Source organism: Cynocephalus volans, chromosome 3, assembly GCF_027409185.1.
Source record: "Cynocephalus volans isolate mCynVol1 chromosome 3, mCynVol1.pri, whole genome shotgun sequence".
NCBI classification, from domain to species: domain Eukaryota; kingdom Metazoa; phylum Chordata; class Mammalia; order Dermoptera; family Cynocephalidae; genus Cynocephalus; species Cynocephalus volans.
In genome coordinates, this window is record NC_084462.1 from 10,009,492 (window position 1) to 10,031,089 (window position 21,598).

Consider the following 21,598-nt stretch of genomic DNA (forward strand, 5'->3'; position numbering starts at 1 on the left):
AGGCTTCGGCACCAGTGAGAATAGATCCTCTTCCATCACCGCCCCTTCCTCGCGCTCAGGTTGCTTAGCAACTAGGGAATATCTGCTGCAGCTTTTTCTAACCCTCCGCGGGCCGGGTAAATACCGCTCCCCGTCCCTTCCCCCACCGTGTCTGCTCCGGTTTCCCCTGCTCTCTTTTCCCCATTGCTCCTCCAGGGATCGGAGAGGTCACCCCCAACCTTCCCTCCGCCCTCCGCAGTGTCACAGCTCCCGGCCTCCGTTCCTCCCCAGCCGACCCCATTCTTCTACCGCCCCCCAGCTGGTGAAGGTTGGCAACAGTTGCTAAGGCTGAGAGCCGGCGCCGCCCCGCACCCCGCGACGCGCGCGAGTCTGCACGTCACTTCCGCCGGCGCCCCCTTCCCGACCCTGCCCCCCCACCTTGTCAAAGGATTGAAGCGACCCGTGGAGGTGGTTTCAAGTCCTTGCTCTTGTGACGCGGGAGGAAGACGACTGTGGGGGAGAGGGGCTCTGGGGACTGGGGAGGAGACAGTAATGGTCCGTTCTTTGGGGTTTGTGGACCCCCAGGGCAGCCCCGGTGCCTGGGAGGGAGCCCCGTGCTGCAAGGTGTTGGCAGCCACAGCGCATACTTAGGAGTAAAGAGCTGAATCCCGGGAGACTTTAAAAGGTCGCTGGGTAAGGGGGAGGGAGGCACCTGTCCCGCACGGTACTCGCTAGGGGACTGCGGAAGATCCTCAGTGTCCCGATCTGGGAAATGCTGCTGCTGCTTTCCACACCTTGGGGGGCTTTGGGGACAGAGGTGCCCACCTGACGCTGACGTACTTGTGTTTTCACCAGGTGCACGACGCCAACTCTCTTCCTGGGGGGTGGGGGCCTGGGGGCTGCCATGGCCCCCAGCCACCTGTCAGTGCGGGAGATGAGGGAAGATGAAAAGCCCCTGGTGCTGGAGATGCTGAAGGTGAGAGGCCCTGCAGGGTCACCAGTGAGCTTGGGGGTGGCCAGGGGTGGGAGCGTTAATAAGTGGGTTCAGCCACCCGCCTCCCACACACCTGAGCCAGCCAAAATCTCTCCAGGGGGATCTTTTCCTCCTAAGCTACTTCCTTGCATGGCCCCTTCTCTCTGTAGTGCCTTTGTCCTACCCGAACGTCAGCCATCCTGGGAGCCAAGAAGGTTTTTAGCAGCTAGAGGGGTGTGGGGGTTGGGTGTTCATCCCCCTGGCTCCAATAGGAACACGGCACCAACTCCCTCCCTGGTCTTCCTGCATCCATTCTGTCCTACATGCCGGCCCAAGAGCCCACACTGTGCCTCCTATCCCAAATTCTTCAAAGCAGAGCCCATGCCTCAGCTTGTCTCTGCAGTCCCTCCTCCAGCTTCCACTCCTGCCATCCCCTACTCTAGTTCCCCCACCATGTTCCAGCCTCCTCACCCTTCAAAGGTAACTTCCCTGGTGCCTCACTCCAGCATCTCCACTGAATTGAGTGACCCCACAGCTCTTAATACACTCATTCACTCACTCATTCATAGATCATCCATTCATTCTCTTATTCATTCTTGCACTCAACCCTAATGTTCCAGACTTGTGACTTTCTAGTCATGCAGACTTCCTTTCTCATTTGACAGCCCCCCACCCCTGTCCCAGGCAGGATCCACCTCCTCTCCTAGTCCTGGGGACCCTAGCGTAATGGATGGCTGAGCCCCGCCCCCCTCCTGCCCACAGGCTGGTGTGAAGGATACAGAAAACCGCGTGGCCCTCCACGCCCTGACGCGGCCCCCCGCCCTGCTCCTCCTGGCTGCGGCCAGCAGCGGCCTGCGCTTCGTCCTGGCCTCCTTTGCCCTGGCCCTCCTCCTGCCAGTGTTCCTGGCAGTGGCGGCTGTGAAGTTGGGCCTGCGTGCCCGGTGGGGCTCACTGCCTCCACCGAGCGGCCTGGGGGGTCCCTGGGTGGCCGTGCGGGGCTCTGGCGATGTGTGTGGGGTCCTGGCCCTGGCCCCAGGCACCAACGCTGGGGATGGGGCCCGGGTCACCCGCCTCTCTGTCTCTCGTTGGCACCGTCGCCGGGGTGTGGGCAGGAGGCTGTTGGCCTTTGCTGAGTCGCGGGCTCGAGCATGGGCAGGGGGTATGGGGGAGCCCCGGGCCCGGCTGGTGGTCCCAGTGGCTGTGGCCGCTTGGGGGGTGGCAGGGATGCTGGAGGGCTGTGGTTACGAGGCCGAGGGGGGCTGGGGCTGCATGGGCTACATGCTGGTGAGGGACTTCAGCAAAGACCTGTGACTTCAGACCCCTGAGCAAGGGAAGGGAACTTCCCTTCACCACGGCCTTCTGGGGAGGATGGAGAGGGAGGGAGGGAAGGAGGGAAGCCAGCACCTAATGAGCGCCTACTGTGTGCCAGGCACTTCTACATCCACTCCTTCGGTGACTCCCCAGCCCACTCAGGGCCCAGAAACTGAGGCCTGCAGAGGGCAAGAGACCTCACCATAGCAGCCTGACGTCTGCCCATTTGCCCACAGTGTGAAGTCTGTAGTGTTTGAACTTCTCAGAGTGGAATGAATCCCTCTTTCCCTTCTTGAGCACAGGTCAGCCTGTCCAACCCCTGCCTCAGATTCTGTCTGCACTGAGAAATCTGCCTGGTCCATCTGTCTGCAAAGCTTGTACTGTTTGTGCTACAGCCCTGGGAGATATATTTGGGGAGGGGGGAGAAAAGACTGAGCAAGTATGTGCCAAGAGAGGAGAGAATTAGGATTTAGCACCCCTAAAGGGAACAAGGTCTCCCTGGGAATGGGCGGGGGGAGTTGGATGCCTGTCCTTGGAGGGGATGAGTGTGCTGAGGCCAGTGGCAGGCACCTTTACAGGGGAGGTTGACTGCCCTGGGGAGTAGGGGCCAGGGCCAGCCTCTCTCCGGGAAGGTCGACATCTGAGAGGGGCAGCCTTCTCCCTTCCTCCAGACCCATCTGGTTTTTTACACCCGTTTGTTAATAAAGCCTGAAACTGCTGTGCGCCTGTCTCGTCTCTGATGCCTTTTCCAGTCTGTCTCTCGACCCCCACCCCCACCCCCTTCTGTCTGGTTCCTCCTTTCCCCAACTTGACATTAATTGTTGGTGGAGTGGGGGTGGTGGTGCTGGACTGGGAGAAGGGGAGGCAATGAGCTCACGGGCAGCCCTGGTCCCTGCCAGCTCTTCTGAGTCACCATCCCCATTACCGAATTTTTTCCACCTCACAGCTGCCTAGTGTGGAGAGGGAGTGTGTGTGTGAGTGTGTGCATTAGCGTGTGGAGATCCCCCCTCTCCCACCCAAGCCTTGACCCTCTTACCATTTCCCCTACCCCAGTTCTCTCTGGGGACACTTAAGTTCAAGCACTCCTTTCTCAGATGGGGGAATGGCAGCTTCACATTCAAATCTACCAGGGATAGGGAGAGGGAAAATGGAGAGGGGTTTCTCAGTCTCTCTTCTTAATCCAGGAAGTCCCTCCTGGTGTCTGGCTGCAAGCCCTCTTGCTGCTGCACCAAGAGCCCCAGATCTGCCTGGCCCCCAATCCCAGCAGTGGTCCGACCATGTTTCCCTGGCTGGACGAGAAAGGAGGCAGGAGGTTGGGCACCCCATCCCGCCTGTGCTGTCCCCCCCACGAGCACCCCTGTTCTTTCCCTTCCCTGCAGCCTGCCATCGCCTAAGCATCTCTGAGCACAGCTTGTCTCTGGCTACAGCCTGCCTGGCCATCTCCTGTGTGGGTGTTTGCAGTTGGACACCCTCCCTCCTGCCTGCCACCCCCTTCCTCCCCACGTCTCAGCCGCTGGCCAGCCCCCTCCCCGCCCCACCTCCTGTCCCCTGCCGCCTCCCCACAGCCTCTCTCTTCCTCCTGGCAAAGCATCCAGCCCCTGCTGCTCCTCCTTGGGTCCAGGGCGCCTTCGGCAGGCGCTTCCCTCCCTCCGTCCCTCCCTCCTGTGGCTGCCTCCTCCACCCCTCTCCTGCTCTCCTTCCCCTTTCACCCTGTCCCCTGCTCTGGACTCTGCAAACATGAGGGTCTTGGCCTGCCTCCTTGGTGAGTGATTCATTCTCCTTGGGGACTCAAGGGGCCTGGGCCCCCACTTCTGACCCCTTAGCTCACCAGTTTGGGGACTCAGACTTCTGGGACTTCAGTCCCTGGTGCTTTGGAATACCCTGACATCTGGCCTGCCCTGCCTAATCCCTCAGGGATCCCACCTTCTGCATGCCCCATCCTGCCCTCTTAGGAACCCAAGGGACCTGCCCCCTGCCCTGACCCTGTGGGGAATTACCCAGCCATTTGACCTTTAGCTAAGCCTCTGGGGGAGTACAAAGGCCTTGGTCCCCAGCCCTGATTTCAGGGGCCAGACATCTGGAGCCTCACCAGTCCCAGGGACCTTCATCTTATCCCAGCCTCTGCCCAGAGTTCTGCTTCCCAGCAATAGGATTTCTGGTTCAGAGGTGTGAGAATTGTGTGTGTGTGTGTGTGTGTGTGTGTGTGTTCAAGACAAGGGGTCTGTGCTGGAGAAAGGACCACCTTGGGCCTGCCCCTCACTCTGTCCCACCCTCCAACCTCCCTTCCAGCCGCACTGGTGGGGATCCAGGCTGTTGGTAAGTGCCCCAGACACTCTTCCCATCTGGCCTCGCCCAGCTCCAAGCTTTCCTGTTCTGCCCACACCAGGCCTGGCCTCACCCTCCCTCTGGGTCCCTGGCCACCCTGCATTCCACTAGGCTCAGCCTCTGCTCCCCGCTAGATCCCCTGGGCACCTGGGAACCAGCATCTCTCCACAATCCTGTCTGAGCATCCAGGAGTCTGGGTCCAGGGTCCAGTGACCACAGCTGCCACCTCCTGTTTGCACCCTGCAGAACAGACCTCAGCCACTTCTATCACCCTGGCCCTCAGGCCCCAGGGATGCCCCTCCCTGGGGTCATAGCCTTTCCTCCGCCCCCTAGAGCGGCTGCGCCTGGCTGACGGCCCCCACGGGTGTGCTGGCCGCCTGGAGGTCTGGCACAGTGGACGCTGGGGCACCGTGTGTGACGATGGATGGGATCTTCGAGATGCCGCTGTGGCCTGCCGGCAGCTGGGCTGTGGGGGGGCGCTGGCCGCCCCCGGTGGAGCCTTCTTCGGGGAGGGCGCAGGGCCTGTGTGGCTCAGCGAACTGGCCTGCCGGGGCAGCGAGGGGCAGTTGGGCCTCTGCTCCCACCGGGGCTGGAAGGCCCATATCTGCTCTCACGAGGAAGACGCAGGCGTTGTCTGTGCAGGTGAGGAGACTGTCACCCTTCCTTCAGGGGCATCTCTTCTAGAGATGACCCAGGGACCCCAAGTCCTTAGCCCCAGTAAATCTGAGCGTCTAGCAGTCCAGAGACACCCAACCCCTGGTTCCCTCCAAAGTCAGGTGTCTCCCTCCAACTTACAATCACTTGTTTCTGAACCCCAGAGACCCAGGTATCCCAGCCTCTGCCCCTCTCCCAGAGACCCAAATGACCTCTCTACTCCCCCTACTCTCTTCATAGCTTCTGTTCCCTCCCACAGGGCAGCGCGTGGCTAACTCAAGGGATGATTCCACATCCCTGGATGGGGACCAGTGGCTGGGGTTGTCAGGGGAGCTGAGCCCTGGATCAGAGGAGCCCCCTGTGACTCACGGTGAGCCCAGAAAACTTGGTCACCCCACCCCATCCCCTGCTCCTGCTTCAGCCATGGGGGAGAGGGATGTTTGCACTAAGGTTTCCCAGTGAACAGATGGGTTCCCATGGTCTCCTTTGCCTCCCAAAGAGTCTTCCATCACTTCGGACCCTTGGAAAGAGAACCCCAGCCTCCCAAGTGGGAGGAAGGACGAGCAGCTCAGCTCCTCACCTCCTGGCTATCTCCTTTCCCAGTTCCCCGCCCAGCTGGGAGCCTCCAGAGTGGCTCTCGGAAGAAGAGCCCCCGGCCACCCAAGCAGGCCAAGTCCACGCGGGCCCCTCTGCTGACGACGGGAGTCCCTCGCCAAGGTAAGCTCCCTGCAGACCTCCCCAGCACTCAAATCTGGATGCTGTGAGACCCTAGGCCCTGCCAAACTGGGGACCTGCCAGGCACCCTCTTCTTAACCTGTGGCCCTGGAAAGATTCCCACATTCACCTCCCTCCAGGATTCAGAAAGTCAGGCCTGGTCTCCTCCTCTTCTCCCTGCTCCCACCCCCATCAGTAGACAAGGAGTCCTGCCTGACTCAGACTGTGGCTCTCTCCCCTTAACTGGCCGGCTGCCGAGTTGTCTCAGGCAACTACGCCCTCCTCGGGGCCTCAGTTTCTCCAGGTGAAAAACAAGGTGGAGAGTGTTTGAACCTGCCTCTCCCAAGCTGCAGTCAGACAAGACCCCGTCACTATCCCCCTCCCTCCCTGCCGGCCCCCACAGAGCGGCTGCGCCTGGTCTCAGGCCCTCACGGGTGTGCTGGCCGCCTGGAGGTCTGGCATGGTGGACGGTGGGGCACTGTGTGTGACGACGGATGGGACCTTCGTGATGCCGCTGTGGCCTGCCGGGAGCTGGGCTGCGGGGGGGCGCTGGCCGCCCCTGGAGGCGCCAGGTTTGGGCCCGGCGTGGGGCCTGTGTGGATGGACGACGTGGGGTGTGGAGGAGGAGAGCAGGCCCTCCGGGATTGTCCCCGAAGCCCCTGGGGTCGGAGCAACTGTGACCACAGTGAGGACGCCGGGCTGGTCTGCACAGGTACGTTGGGGCTGGGGGTGGTCCTCCTTCCCTGCCTTCCTTAGATCCCAGCTCTCTCTTCCCTGCTTCAGGAAGCTGCAGAGGGTCTGGTCCCAGGCCTGTCCCCCACCTGCCCCACTCTTGGTAGGTCACAACACCTGCTTTACGGAGCTCCTCAACCCCTTCCCTCCTCTGCAGTTACTAATGGAAGGAGTGGAGGTTGGAGGCTTCGGTTCAGTGCTTGGTCTTGTCCCTGGGCCACTGACTGGCTCGCTGAGCCTCAGTTTCTGCAGTGGAGCAAGGGGGCTAAGAATGCCCCTTTACAGGCCTGAGCTGAGTCCCTGAGTGCCTGCCCTCTGCCACTCAGCTGGCTCTCCCATCCCCAATGCTCTCCAAGCCTCTTCAACTGTCAGGGGACCCTCTCTGATGCCATTCCAGCTGGTTCCCTGAGGTCTCTTGTCTCTGTGGGCCAACATCTGCTGCCTCCCCTGTTCTCAAGGGAGCTGAGGTGGGAAGGAGGGAGGGAGGGTAGTGCCTTCGGGGCGTGGAAGGAGACTGAGCTGGGTGGGGGGCACTGACGGGTGGCCCTCTACCTCCCTTCACACACATATACCCCTCAGCACGGGGTCTAGCTCTCTCCTGGCGGTCCCTCCCCTCTCCGTTCTTCTTAGACGTGGGATAGAACCTGGGCAGAGGGCTGGGGGTGGGGGTGGCTTGAATGAGGGCTTAGGGGCTCCTTCCTTTCCTTTTCTTTCTCCCACATACATTCACTACACACCATCCACAGCAGGGCATGGAAACCTCATGAGAGACACCCAGTCCTCACTCTCCTGGACTTTACAGTCCGTCGACTGCAAGAGAGAAGCAGGCAAAGGGCAACGGCAGAGGCATTTGACAAGTGGTGGGGCAGGGCACGTACAGGAGGGGCCTACCCAGGCAGGGGGTAGGAAATGCTTAAATCAAATCAGTCTTTCTACAGGAAAGAGAAAAGAGAACAAGGTTGACTTGAGTCCCTACTATGTGCTGAGTGAGCAGCATGCTGGGTGCTTCACTTGGGTCCTCTCTTAGCCTCAGGGCAGCCCTGTGAGGTGTATTCTTGCTCCTGTCTTCACAGATGTGGAAACTGAGGCTCAGAGAGGTAACATAAATGACCCACGGTCATACACCTAGCAGACCTGAGACCCAGAACTTGACCCCTTTGGGTTTCTTTTCTTTCTTTTTTTTAAAAGATGACCAGTAAGGGGATCTTAACCCTTGACTTGGTGTTGTCAGCACCACGCTCTCCCAAGTGAGCAAACCGGCCATCCCTATACAGGGATCCGAACCCTTGGCCTTGATGTTATCAGGACCACACTCTCCCGAGTGAGCCACGGGCCTGCCCTAACCACTCTGGGTTTCTTCGGACCCAAACCCCACATCAGTCCCACTGTACAGCTGGATGGAGGGATGTGGTGGGAATGGGGACCAGGAGGACACATGTTAGGCACAGAGAGGTTGGAGAGGGAGTGAGGGGCAGAGAAGGCTTGTGTGGGGTCAGTGGGGGGGTGGCACCTTCATGTGCTATACTGTGGAAAGCCTGTGGGGGCAGAAGCTGGGCCTTCAGAGCAGAGTTCACTGGATGTAAGTTGAGGCTCCGGAGAGGAGAGGGTGAAGTTGCTGGGGAGAAGAAATGAATGAATCAGTGGTACTGAGGTGCCCAGTAAAGCTCAGAGCTTTACCAACATCTTATTTAATTCTCATAGCAGATGAGGAAATGAAAGGCAGGGTTGTCTGACTCCTCTCTAGTTCTGCTCTTTTCTCTAGAGCAGTGACTAGGGGTGATTTTGCCCCCACCCCATGTTGGAGGGTAGAGAGATGAACTCCATAATCCTCCAGTGGTGACCCAACCCATACCCCAGAAAGACCCAACAGAAATGTGCGCTAAGACAAACAAGAGGTTAACGTGTAGACAGTGGTTCTCAGCTGGGGGGAGGTGGGGATTTCCCAACCTCTACTCCCCAGGGGACATCAGGCAATGTCTGGAGACATTTTTGGTTGTCACAACTGGAGGGGTATTCTAATGGCTTCTGGTGGGTTCAGGATGCTGCAATGAACAGCCCAAATGTCAAGGGTAATGAGGTTAAGAAATTCTGCTTTATAGGATTGGGAATCCACAGCTGAGAGCTGGGAGAAGGGCTGAGGGGAGAGCCAGGCATGGGAGGTGGATTTTTAGGGGATCAGAGTCAGACTTCCAAGTTCCCTTCCCCCACCCACCAGGGAGGGACATGGCGGGGGGTGGGGGGTGGGGTGTGAACCAGAGTAGGACTATTGGCCAACGACTTCCCATCTCAAAGCCTTTTCCTCGTTTGCAAACTGAGGATGGAACATCTGCTTTCCAGCGTCATCTTTGGGATGAAGCGAGACCTGCACATAACTTAATCCCAGCTCATTTACCCTAGTTTCCTGAGTGTAACTCAGTACATGCTCATCCATCCCAGTTTCCTGCGCTTGTAACTTAGTCCCAGCTTGTCCATTCTAGTTTCCTGTGTCTCTGTCCTCCCTCTCTCCCTATCCAGGCCCAGCTCCCAGGCTGCGCCTGGCCGACGGCCCCCACGGATGTGCTGGCCGCCTGGAGGTCTGGCACAGTGGGCGCTGGGGGTCAGTGTGTGACGACGCCTGGGACCTGCGTGATGCCGCAGTGGCCTGCCGAGAGCTGGGCTGTGGGGGAGCGCTGGCCGCCCCTGGGGGCGCCTTCTTTGGGGAGGGGGCTGGACCCATCATCCTGGATGATCTTCGGTGTCGGGGAAACGAGACGGCCTTGCGATTCTGCCCATCGCGGCCCTGGGGCCAGCATGACTGTCACCATCGTGAGGACGCTGGGGCTGTGTGTGATGGTGAGGGGGCGTGAACAGGGGCCCTGGGGGAGGGTTTGGGAGGGGGGTGTGCGGGCACCTGAAATGGAGGGGCAAGAGGTGGGGTGGGTGGCTTGTACCTACCTGCCCGTCACTCTTAGTCCAGACTTCCCACTTCACAACTGGGGCTGGAGGTGCTACTGGCATCTAGTGGGTAGAGGCCAGGGGTGCTGCTCAGCATCCTAAGGCACAGGACAGCCCCCCATGACAGAATGGAAATAGCCCCAAGTGGACATAGTGCCAATGTTGAGCCTCAGTCCTATATCAGCCCCCACTGGCCCTACCTCCTGGCCCCCAACAAAAACCAATCTCCTCTGTGTAAGGTCACCTCTCCTCTGTTACCCTCAAGCTACCCCCACCCTCTGCTCTCTCTACTCCCTTATTTCCGGTCACACCGTGCTCTTCCCAGGTCAGGGATGTCAAAGGCTTAGGCTATGTTTGGGGAAGAGGTTCAGCAGGAAGAGACCTCTGTGCGCCTGCATCTGAAAGGACGGAGGAACAATGACGGATGAGATGGGAGGGTGTGGGGGCAGCCCAGCAGCATGGGGGGCAGGTGGGTGCTAATCATTTCTCCCTCTTGCCCCAGGCATGCCCCTCGGTTATGTCCCTCCCACGGCCCCTGCAGTGCAGAGCAACGGCTCAACAATGCCCAGGGAGGCAGCATCCAGGCCCCTGGCCACTACGGTGAGCCAGGCCCCAGGGACAGCAGGCATTTTACCTCCTCCAGACTCTCCCGCTGCCCCTCGGGAGCCTGGACCGGAAGCCGGTGAGTCCCTTGCTCGTCCCCAAGAAAACAGGGTCCTTGCTTCTGTTTCTTTCCCCCAGCACCAAGACTGTATCAGGGGGGCCCTCTTGCAAAGAGAAAGGTGGGAAACAGAGCACAGGATCCCTCACTCAGAAGGACAGGTGATTGGTTTAATACTCTGCTGACACCATCTTGAAATCTATAATTTTTGAACAAGGGTCCCTGCCTTTTCATTATTCACTGGGCCCCGCAAATTCTGTAGCTGGTCCTGGTTAGGAGAAAAGGATGGTGGGCTGAGAGTCTGATATATCAGGCATCGAGTTTCCCATGTGTGCCACATGGTCTGGCCGTGAGATCCGTCACAGGGTACTCTGGCCAGCTCCCAGTATCAGCCCTGCTCAAGAATTCCCTCAACTTGATTGAGCCTCTAGTTCTTTAGCAAATGGGGGTAAATGGTTTGGCTTGCTTCCTTCCCATGAATAGTGAAAGGACTTGATCAATGACGGGTGTTGTTTTAAAATATAGGTTTTATTGGGCTGACCCCGTGGCTCACTCGGGAGAGTGCGGCACTGGGAACTCAGCGGCGCTCCCGCCACGGGTTCGGATCCTATATAGGAATGGCTGGTGCGCTCACTGGCTGAGCGCGGTGCGGCTGACACCAAGCCGAGGGTTGCGATCCCCTTACTGGTCACAAAAAGGAAAAAAAAAAAAATATATATATATATATATATGTTTTATTGTTATTCAGTTATGGTGAGATCAACAGACCAGGAGTTGATGGCCATTGAAAAGACAGTTTGTCACAGTTCCCAAGAGGAGGGGACATGTCACAACGCACAAGACCACACAGGGAAGCACCAGAGCTAGTCAGGAGGCAGAGGGAGCGAGGGGGAAATGTGGACAGCAGGCTTTATTGTGGATTTTTTTTTTTTATTGTGGATTCTTTGAAAAGGAATGGGTGAGGCAGGGTAAGCTGGTTTAGTATCAGTTAGTGTGAATCATTTCAGCAGGCTCTCAGACATAAGGGTTAGCCTTAGTTGTTTGCTACCTGACCCTAGGGTGATGAGGGCAGGTGGACAGCGGCCCAGAGGGTAAGATCCCTGTAAAGGCTCTGGAGTGGTTGGTTTGCATATGAAAGGCAAACCTTTCTCAAAGTTGAGGTAACCGCTCAAGCCCAAGTTGTTTACTATCTCTGGGAATTAGCTAGCCCTGGGAGGGGCACTACTGTCAACCTCAGCAAGGCCCCAAGGTGTCCAAGCATCAGAAATACACAAAACAGAAAGGCATGATTAACACAGCTGTCTCCTCAAGCTTGGAGAAGGCTGAACAAAAGGTGACTTGTTTTCACTGTGGTCACTGTTACTGAAGGCCTCTTTCTCCTTTTTCTGAATAATCATAATAGCTAACATTTATTGAGCATCTACTGCCTCGTGTTGCCTGATGCTGTTCCAAGTTCTCTTCATGTCTTAGTCTAGGTAATGCCAATTACGGTACAGGTAGTGACTGGTCTCCATGTTACAAATGAGGGAGCACAGCTAAAAGATGGAAACACCAGGATTCATGTGAAGGCAGTTTGTTCCAGAACCCACATTCCTTTTTAAAAATTGTGGTAAAATATACAAAACATAAAAATTCCCATTTTAACCACCTTTAACTGCACAGTTCAGTGGTATTAATTACATTTATATTGCTATACAACCATCACCACCATTTATCTCCAAAAACTTTTCATCATCCCAAACAGAAACCCCATACCAATTTAACACTACCTCCCCCTCCTCCCTCCCCCAGCCCTGCCAACCACCATTCCACTTTCTGTCTCTATAACTTTGATTATTCTGGGTACCTCATACAGATGAATCCAGTACAGTATTTGTCCCTCTGTGGAATCATACAGTATTTGTCCCTCTGTGGCTTATTCCACTCAGCATAGTGTCCTCAAGGTTCATCCGTGTTGTAGCATGTGTCAGAGTTTCCTTCCTTTTCAAGGCTGAATAATATTCCATTGTGTGTATAGACCACATTTTGTTTCTCCATTCAGCTGTGGATAAACACTTGGGTTGTTTCTACCTTCTGGCTGTCATGAATAATGCTGCTATGAACACTAGTGTACAAGTATTCGGTTGAGTCCCTGATTTCAGTGCTTTTGGATTTATACCTAGAAATGGAATTGCTGGGCCATATGGTAATTCTATGTATAACTTTTTTGTTGTTGTTGTTGGCTGGCCAGTAAGAGGATCCAAACCCTTGACCTTGGTTATGTCTAACTTTTTGAGGAACCACCAGACTGTTTTTGTAGAACCCAGATTTTTAACCACTGCTTTATGCTTGAATCTCATTCAGCTAGAAGAAAGGGCTTCTGCCTGTCTTCTTCCTCCTGCCCAGCACTTCCACTCAAGGAACACCCCCTACCACCCCAGCCTCACCCAGAAGGGAAGGAGCATGCTGAAGGCTGTCTTCCAAGGAAGAGTCTCCAAGATGGTGCAGACTACCTTTGTCTTTCTCTGTCTCCCTTCTAATTGCTACTCATTAAAGCTTCCATTCCCTCTGCTCCATCACCCTCCCTGCCCCTAGAGCAGGCTTTGTTTTCAGTCTCTCCCTGTCCAGTTTGGACCTTTGCCTACCTTGGACCAAGCTTTCTGAAACTTAGAGCTGAGGCTTTCATTTCCCTGCTTCAAGTTCTTCAGGGATTCCCCATCATGGATATGATAAGGTCTCATTTTCTTGGCAGAGAATTCAAAGTCCTTCATGCCTTCCACATCCCCAGGCTCTAACAACTTGCTGTTCTCCCCAATACACCATGCTGTTCCTTGCCCTGGGTCTGGCACGTGCTGTGTCATCTACCTGGGTGCGGGACCTATATTAGTTTGCTGTGGCTGACAAAATAAGGTACTACAAACTGGGCAACTTAAACAACAGAGATTCATTGCCTTGTGGTTCTGGAGGCTGGAAGTCTGAGATCAAGGTGTTAGCAGGATTGGTTCCTTCTGAGGACTGTGAGAGAGAATCTGTTTTATGCCTCTCCTTTAGTTTCTGGGGCTTTGCTGGCAGTCTTTGGTCTTCCGTAGCTTATAGATGCATCACCCTGATCTCTGCCTTCATCTCAACATGGCTTCTTGTGTGTGTGTCTGCTTGGTGTCCAGATTTTCTTTTTATAAGGACCTCAGTCACGCTGGATTAGGACCCACCCTGATGACCTCATTTTAACTCGATTACCTCTTTAAAGTTCCTATCTCCAAATAAGGTAATCTTCTGAGGTACTGGGGGTTAGGACCCCAACATATCTTTTTCAGGGAACACAATTGACCTTTTCCTTTTTATCTGCTTGAACAAACTCCTTATCTTTCTAAGCCAAGCTCAACTGTTCCTCCATGGTGAAGTCATCCTCCCTGGGTTCTCTCTATCTTATCTTCACAGGGTGGTGAAGGTAAAGAGGACTGTTTGTTTTGGGCTCCACATAAGGTCAGGTCTAGAGCAGCTGGTGGGGAAATATTTGTTGAATGAATTGCAACAGGCCCCATCAAACTTTGGCTGGTTCATTCCTCCTTGCTAGCCCATCAAGGGCCTGAGGGACCCAGGTCAGAGGTCTTACTGCTCTGGGTAGCTCTAGGAGGACCAGTGGGAACTGCAGGGAAGGCTGCAATCACATAACTGCTCCCCATCCATCCCAGCACACCTTCTTCCTTCTGCCTGGATTCTCTTTCACTCCTTCTTTCAAGTGACTTCCTCTGGGAAGCCTTCCCCAGCTTCCTGGGGCAGAATTCTTCTTTCCTTCCCTTCATTGTGTTTCTGCCTTGCCTCATCTGTACTCCCACTGTTCCAGTTAGCTCACTGAGTTGTAATTAAGTGTATGCATACTACTTTCTCTAAAGACTGTGAGCTTTTCAGGGCAGAGGCTATGCCTGACTCTTAAAACAACAGCAACAACAACAAACAAACAAACACACAAAAAGTTGTTGAACAATTGCATGGAAAAAGCCTCTGGACACAGACAAAAAATTTTTTTTGATTGAGGCAAAATTCGCTAACATGTTAAAAATCAACAATTTTAAAGTGTACAACTCAGTGGTATTTAGAACATTCAGGATGTTGTACAACCACCACCTCTACCTAGCTCCAGAACATTTTCATCATCCCCAAAGAAAACCCCTGTACCCATTAAGCAGTCATTCCATATTTTCCCCTCCCCCCGGCCCCTGGCAACCACTAATCTGCTTTCTGTCTGTATTAGTCCGTTGCTGTTGCTTATAACAAAATACCTGGAACTGGATATTTTATCAAGAAAATGAAATTTATTGCTTACAGTTTTGGAGGCTGGGAAGTCCAAAGTCCAGAGAACACATCTGGTGAGGGTCTTGGTGGTGGTGATAGTGACCCAGGGAGCTCACATGTTTGAAAATGGCAGAGCAGAGAGAGAGTAACCTCTCATGTACTCTTCTTTTAAAGCCCTCAGAACCACACCCCTGACCACCATTATTAATCAATTCACTATGGCATGGTCCTACAGTCTAATCATCTCTTCAAGGCCCCATCTTTCAACTACCATAATAGGATTTCCCATCCTCAACAGTTACAGTTGGAATTAAGCTTTTAATGTATGAACTTTGGGGACACAGTTCAATCAATCCACAGCATTAAAATTTTTTGTATTAGTCCATTTCTGTTGCTTATAACAGAATACCTGAAACTGGGTAATTTATGAAGAAAAGAGGTTTATTTGGCTCACAATTCTGGGACAGCTGCATCTGGAACAGGCCTTGGGCTGCTCCTACTCATGGCAGAAAGCCACAGGGCAGCAGCCAGCAGGTACAAAGAGATCACATGGTAAGAGGAAACAAGAGGTGGGGAGGTGCCAGAGTCCTTTAAACAACCAACTCTCGTGGGAACTAATAGAGTAAGATCTCACTCACTACCCTCTCCCTGCAGGGAGAATGTTAATGTATTCATGAGAGATTCGCCCCCCATTACCTAAATAACTCCTGATATTTCCACATTAGGGATCAGATTTCAACATGAGCTTTGGGGGGACAACATATCAAACTCTATCACTGTCTCTATGCATTTGCCTATTCTGGATATTTCACATACATGAAATCATACACTGTGTGGCTCTTTGTGTTTGGCTTCTTTCACTTAGCATAACGTCTTCAAGGTTCATTTACATTGTAGTGTGTATCAGTGCTTCATTCCTTTCTTATGACTGAATAATATTCCATTGTATGAACAGATCACTTTCTGGTTTGTTATTATTTTTATTTTTTATTTATTTATTTTTTTTAAAGATGACCGGTAAGGGGATCTTAACCTTTGACTTGGTGTGGTCAGCACCGCACTCACCCAGTGAGCTAACCGGCCATCCTTATGTAGGGATCCGAACCCGCGGCCTTGGTGTTATCAGCACCACACTCTCTTTTATTTTTTTGTGGTGAGAACACTTAATATGAGATCTACCCTCTTAACAAATTTTTAAGTGTATAGTACATTATTGTAGACTATAGGTACAATGTTGTACAGTGGATCTCTAAAGCTTATTCATCTTGCTTGACTTAAACTTTATGCCTGTTGATTAGTAAATCCCCATTTTCCCCTCTCCCCAACCCCTGGAAACCACCATTCCACTCTTTTATTCTATACATTTGACGATTTTATTATTATTATTATTTTTTTTTTAAAAAAATTTTTTGGTGGCAGGCCGCTATGAGACCCAAACCCTTGATCTTGGTGTTAAATTTGACCATTTTAGATGCCTTGAATAGGTAGGATCATGCAGTATTTATCTTTCTGGATTGTTTCACTTAGCATAATGTTCTCAAGCTTCATCCATATTGTTGCATATTGCAGAATTTCCTTCTTTTTAAAGGATGGATAGTATTTCATTGTATGTATACACCACATTTTCTTATCCTTTCAACTGTCAGTGGATATTTATGTTATTTCCACATCTGGACTATTGTGAATAGTACTGCAATGAACCTAGGAGTGCTAATGTCTCTTCAAGATCCTGATTTCAGTTCTTTTGGATAGACACCCAGAAGTGGGACTGCTGGATCATATGGCAGTTCTATTTTTAATTTTTTGAGGAATCTCCATACTGTTTTCCATAGTGGCTGCACCATTTTGTACTCCCACCAACAGTGTACAAGGGTTCCAATTTCTCCACATCCTCACCACAACCATCCTAAAATGTGTAAGGTGATATGTCATCGTGCTTTTGATTTGCATTTCTCTAATGGTTAGTGATAAACACTATTTCATATACTTGTTGGCCATTTGTGTATTGTCTTTGGAGAAACATCTATTCAAGTCCCTATCCCAATTTTTAATAGGGTTATTATTATTATTACTTTTACTATTGAATTATAGAAGTTCCTTATATATTTTGGAGATTAACCCCTTATGTATGGTTTGCAACTAGTTTTCTCCCATTCCATAGGTTGCCTTTTCACTCTGATGATTGTTTGCTGTGCAGAAGCCTTACAGTTTGATGTAGTCCCACTTGTTTATTTTTGTTGTTGTTGTTGTTGCCTGTGCTTTTGCGGTCATTTCCGTGAAATCATTGCCAGGACCGATACCACCTTTTGTCTGCCCATTCAAACACAGAGGGACATTTAGGCTGTTTCCACCCTTTGGCTATAGTGAATAGTGTTGTTATGAACATTTGCATACAAGTATCTGTATGAGTATATGTTTTCAATTTATTTTGGGTCTATCCCTAGTAGTAGAATTTCTGGATCACATAGTAATTCTATGTTTAGCTTTTTGAGGAGCCACCAGACTGTGCCTGACTCTTTATCTCTTGTGCCCAATGCAGAAAATGGCACAGAAAAGGTCTCAATAAATACTTGCTACCTGGAAGGCTGGATGAATGAGGCAAAACTTAGACAGATGAATGGTTGGATGAATGGAAAGGAAGATGGAGAAAGGGAAAGGTGGATGAAGAGTTGGAAGGCTGGATGGCTTCTCTGACTCTCTAATTCTCTGGGTCTCTTCTACTCCAGGGTCCCCCCAGCTGCGCCTGGTGGCTGGGCCCAGCAGGTGCTCAGGCCGGTTGGAGGTGTGGCATGATGGGCGCTGGGGGACTGTGTGTGATGATAGCTGGGACATGCGCGATTCGTCTGTGGTCTGCCGGGAGCTGGGATGTGGAGGACCTCGGCAGCCAGACCCTGCTGCTGGCCGCTTCGGCTGGGGCGCAGGCCCTATTTGGCTGGACGATGTGGGCTGTGTGGGGACTGAGGCTTCACTCTCTGACTGCCCTGCTGCTCCCTGGGGGAAGCACAACTGTGCTCACAATGAGGATGTTGGAGTCACCTGCACCGGTAAGGAGGCCCTGGCCATCCACTTACTCCAGGAGGGCTTCCTGGAGAAGGGAATGGGAGCTCACATTGGCACTAACATTGGGATGGAATGAACATGGTCCTGGTCTCTGAGAAACTCATAGCTCATGGAAGGAAAGCAAAGCACAAACAAATCATTGCAAACCCATGTGACGTGCTATAATTTGGGAGGATCCCAAGGCCACCCTCAGGTTTAATAATTCACCAGAAGGACTCACAGAAATTGGAGAAGATGTTATACTCAAGGTTATGGCTTATTACAATGAAAGGACACATTATAATCAGCCAAGAAAAGAGGCACATGGGGCAGAGTTTAGGAGACCAGACATGAGCTTCCAATTGTCCTCTCCCAGTGGAGCTGTGTGGACAACATTTACTTCTCCCAGTAACAGTGTGTGACAGCACACATAAAGTACTGCCAACCAGGGAAGCTCCCCTGAGCCTCGGTGTCCAGAGTTTTTGTAGGGACTTGGTCACATAGACAGGGCTAACTGCCTACATGGCTGACCATAAATCACATTGTTAAAATAGACTATCTGGCATGGCCCAAATCTTCCAGGTAAACAAAGATTCTTTTAGCAGGCAAGACATTCCAAGGGCTTAGAAGTCATTTCCCACAGGCCGGCCCGTGGCTCACTCGGGAGAGTGTGGTGCTGATAACACCAAGGCCGTGGGTTTGGATCCTATGTAGGGATGGCCAGTTGGCTCACTGGCTGAGCATGGTGCTGACAACACCAAGCCAAGGGTTAAGATCCCCTTACCAGTCATCTTTATTAAAAAAAAAAAAAAAAAAAAAAGAAGAAGTCATCTCCCAGGAGATAGGGGTAAAAGGTGAAACATTTCTTTGGGCAAGGTTAATCCTTTATTGTACACGTGTGATTGTCAGAAAGATGTAAGATGAATAGTGATGTCTTGAAAGGATGGAGTCATTAACACTGCTTGAAGCTAAGGCCCTTTCTCCCTCTTCCTGAGGACAATGAGGAGTCACAGAAGGATTTAAAGCCAGGGAATGGCCTGTCAGACCTGGGTGTACCGCTCTGGTTGTTAGTGGGAATTGACAGAGAGGTATGGGGACCCATCAAAAGGTATAGGATGTGAAGCTGTGATGTGAAGCAGAAGCTACGGTTTTGAGAAGGTCGGTTGTGAGGGGGCAAAAGGGGTCAGTCACATCTAGATTGTAAGTGCCAAGAAGGCAAGGGACAGTGTTATCTTTGCTTTGATATTGTATCCCAGGGTCTAACACAGTGTGTGGCTCATAAGAGGTGCTCGATAAATATCTGTGACGTGAATGAATGAATGAATGAATGATGCATGAATGGGAACTAGGTGACTGCCTGGAGAGAAGGAGGGGCCTGCATGGATGATCTGGTCATCATGGTGTTTCCTTCTACTCTTTCCTCCTCACCCACTTTCTAGGGCCTCCTGGACTGGACTCCATCTCAGACCCCTTCAGCTGGAGCTGGATCCCTGGAATGGGTAGAGATCGGGATGCCTGGCTCCCGGGAGAGTTGGTCACCAAGCCCTCTCCAAGTCTGACCTCCAGTGTTCTGAAGAAAACAACCACTAAGGCCCCAGAGAAAATACCTAAGAGTACTAAGAAATGGGTGACAAAAAATGCAAAGAGACCAACCACTCAATCCCCAGTGATACCAACCACTAAACACTCCAGGGGCCGAGGCACCCAAAGCCCCCCAGTAATAACCTCACAGATCACCACCACCCTGGCCACTGATGCCCCTCACAGACGGACCTCACACACCACCACAACGCTGACTCCTCAGGCCCACCAAGAATGGGCCACTCAAGGTCCCCAAGATATTACCTCTGAGGCCACCACCAAGCAAATCCCTCAGGCCTCCCTGGAGCCATCTGCCAAAATCCCAGCAGAAGGATCTCCAGAGTCATCCAAAGACCCAGGCCCTTCCCCTACTGCTAGCGCCACTGGAGAATCAGGTGAGTGGTGGGAATGTGCAGGGGACAGGGGAATGAAGGGAAGAGCTGACCCTCCCCTCCTGACCTAAGGGCCTTCCACTGGCAGGCCCTGTCCGTGTTCGTCTGGCTGACGGACCCAACCGGTGTGCCGGCCGGCTAGAAGTGTGGCATGCTGGACGCTGGGGGACAGTGTGTGATGACAGCTGGGACCTACGGGATGCCACTGTGGCCTGCTGGGAATTGGGCTGTGGAAAGGTCCGGCCCCGAGTGGGCAAAACCCACTATGGCCCTGGGACTGGGCCCATCTGGTTGGATGACATGGGTTGTAAGGGAAACGAAGCCTCGCTGAGCGACTGCCCCTCGGGGGGATGGGGGAAGCACAACTGTGACCATGAGGAAGACGTGGGGCTCACCTGCACTGGTATCAGGGATTGGCCTGGGGGAGGTGACCAAGGGAATGGTGTCGGGGTAGGGCAGGGTGACTGCATCATGGTGGAATGTAAAGAACTGGGCATGAGGGGGTTGGGGTGGGAGGATCCCAGAGTTGCTCCAGAAGATTACAAAAGGGGAGGGAGGAGTAGCAGCAAGGAGACAGGAGACAGGGCTCAACCATTGTCCCGATTTCTCCCAAGGATACACAGACTATGATGACTATCCCCCCTGGACCTGGGACTCCACCTCAGTAGAGGACCTTGCCAAGGGGATCACCACAGCAGTACCTGGACACACTCTCTCCTGGGGCACCACCAGACGCCCAGGGACTCCCTCCCCAGCTACAAGGCACCTTCCAGACACAGGTGAGGGGCATAACTGGGGTGGCTGTAGGGACCTCCCTAAACCTCCATTCCCCCTGCTGCAGAGCTTTCCAGAAAGACCCTTCTAAATGAGCTGGTCTAGGGCTCAGACCCCAGACATGTTTTTCTTGGCTCCAGAGACTCTATTGTGTTCCTTGGAACATAATACTCTCCTGCAGATCCTAGAAAAGGAGACCACCAGGTTCTCTGAGAGATCAGACCAGGCTCAATAAACCCTGAACCCATGGTCCTCAAGTAAACCCCGAACCCATGGTCCTCAAGTAAACCAACAAGGTATGCCAAGAAGTAGCCATAATACACGAGCCTGGGCCTCTAGATCTAGGACCTTAGTGGAAATCCCCCCAGACCCCATGGCCAAGGGCTACCCAAAGCAAAGCGAAACCATACCTGCTCTCACAGCTCATGCTCTGGTCCAGGCCATACTGTGGCTCAGATGTGAGTGGGGATACCTGGAGCCAGGTTCTTTTCTGCCTGTCCCCAGGCCTCATCCCCTCCCTCTCACCAGTGGGGTCAGCCTCTAGTGCCACAGCTCTGTCCTTCTTTGCTCCGTGGCCCCTGTCTCCCTGTCACCTTTCATCTCTGCTGCCAAACCCAGGACCTTGAACCGCCCTGGCCCCCATGTTGCCACCACTGGCAAATTCTCCCACCCATTTTTCTGCCTCTGTCGCCTTCTGTCCATGACTGCCAGGGCCTCTCCCAATCCATCTCTGCTCCTCTTTCTCACACTCTTGCTCGTTCTCTCTCAATTTCTTATCCTCATCATCTTCTTCTTTATTTTATTTTTCATTATTTACTTAAGCATTTTATTTTTCATCATCTCTATTTCTCATTCCATTTTTCACGGTCAGTTTCTCTTTTTTCCTCCGTCTTTCTCTTTTTTCTTTCATTTTCAATTTCTCATCCACATCATCTCTTATGGTCCATTTTTTCCATGGTCAGTTTCTCTATCTTGTTTCCTCTGTATCTCTCATTTTTTCTTTCATTGTTAGTTTCACTCTCCCATCATTTTTCCCGTGTCTTTTTCTTTCAATTTCTTACCCTCAGTACCTCTGTTTCTGACTACCTTTTTCATAATCAATTTCTCTTTATGTTTTCTCCCACGTTTTTCTCTTTTTTTACTCTTTCGTTATCAATTTCTCACCTTCATGATCTTTATTTCTCACCGTTTTTCACAGTCAGTTTCTCTCCTATCTTTTCTCCTGTGTCTTCCTGTTTTTTTTTTCCTCATTACCAA

The 21,598-nt window shown here is 52.6% G+C and overlaps 2 protein-coding genes across 5 annotated transcripts in view; both read left to right on the forward strand.

The window, feature by feature from the left end:
• Positions 1-246: 246 nt before the first annotated feature.
• NAT14 (N-acetyltransferase 14 (putative)) lies at positions 247-2,985 on the forward strand. 3 transcript variants are annotated; one of them, XM_063090606.1, is made up of 3 exons: positions 247-447; positions 835-955; positions 1,715-2,985. In XM_063090606.1, the coding sequence occupies exons 2-3, from the start codon at positions 884-886 to the stop codon at positions 2,261-2,263; spliced, it is 621 nt and encodes a 206-aa protein (XP_062946676.1). In that variant the 5' UTR covers positions 247-447; positions 835-883; the 3' UTR covers positions 2,264-2,985. The 3 variants fall into 3 exon arrangements, with proteins under 3 accessions (XP_062946676.1, XP_062946677.1, XP_062946678.1); XM_063090607.1 differs by lacking the exon at positions 247-447 and adding an exon at positions 464-672; XM_063090608.1 differs by lacking the exon at positions 247-447 and adding an exon at positions 464-664.
• A 777-nt stretch (positions 2,986-3,762) lies between these two features.
• SSC5D (scavenger receptor cysteine rich family member with 5 domains) overlaps positions 3,763-21,598 on the forward strand; it is a 31,962-nt gene continuing 14,126 nt past the window's right edge. The window contains exons 1-12 of one of the 2 annotated variants that reach the window (XM_063089667.1): positions 3,763-4,025; positions 4,553-4,579; positions 4,922-5,230; positions 5,502-5,612; positions 5,846-5,959; positions 6,360-6,668; positions 9,203-9,520; positions 10,125-10,304; positions 17,282-17,599; positions 19,034-19,570; positions 19,656-19,970; positions 20,182-20,346. In XM_063089667.1, the coding sequence (XP_062945737.1) occupies positions 4,001-4,025; positions 4,553-4,579; positions 4,922-5,230; positions 5,502-5,612; positions 5,846-5,959; positions 6,360-6,668; positions 9,203-9,520; positions 10,125-10,304; positions 17,282-17,599; positions 19,034-19,570; positions 19,656-19,970; positions 20,182-20,346 (2,728 nt within the window). In that variant the 5' untranslated portion in view covers positions 3,763-4,000. The remainder of the gene's footprint in view (positions 4,026-4,552; positions 4,580-4,921; positions 5,231-5,501; positions 5,613-5,845; positions 5,960-6,359; positions 6,669-9,202; positions 9,521-10,124; positions 10,305-17,281; positions 17,600-19,033; positions 19,571-19,655; positions 19,971-20,181; positions 20,347-21,598) is intronic. The other variant, XM_063089668.1, reaches the window with a different exon arrangement.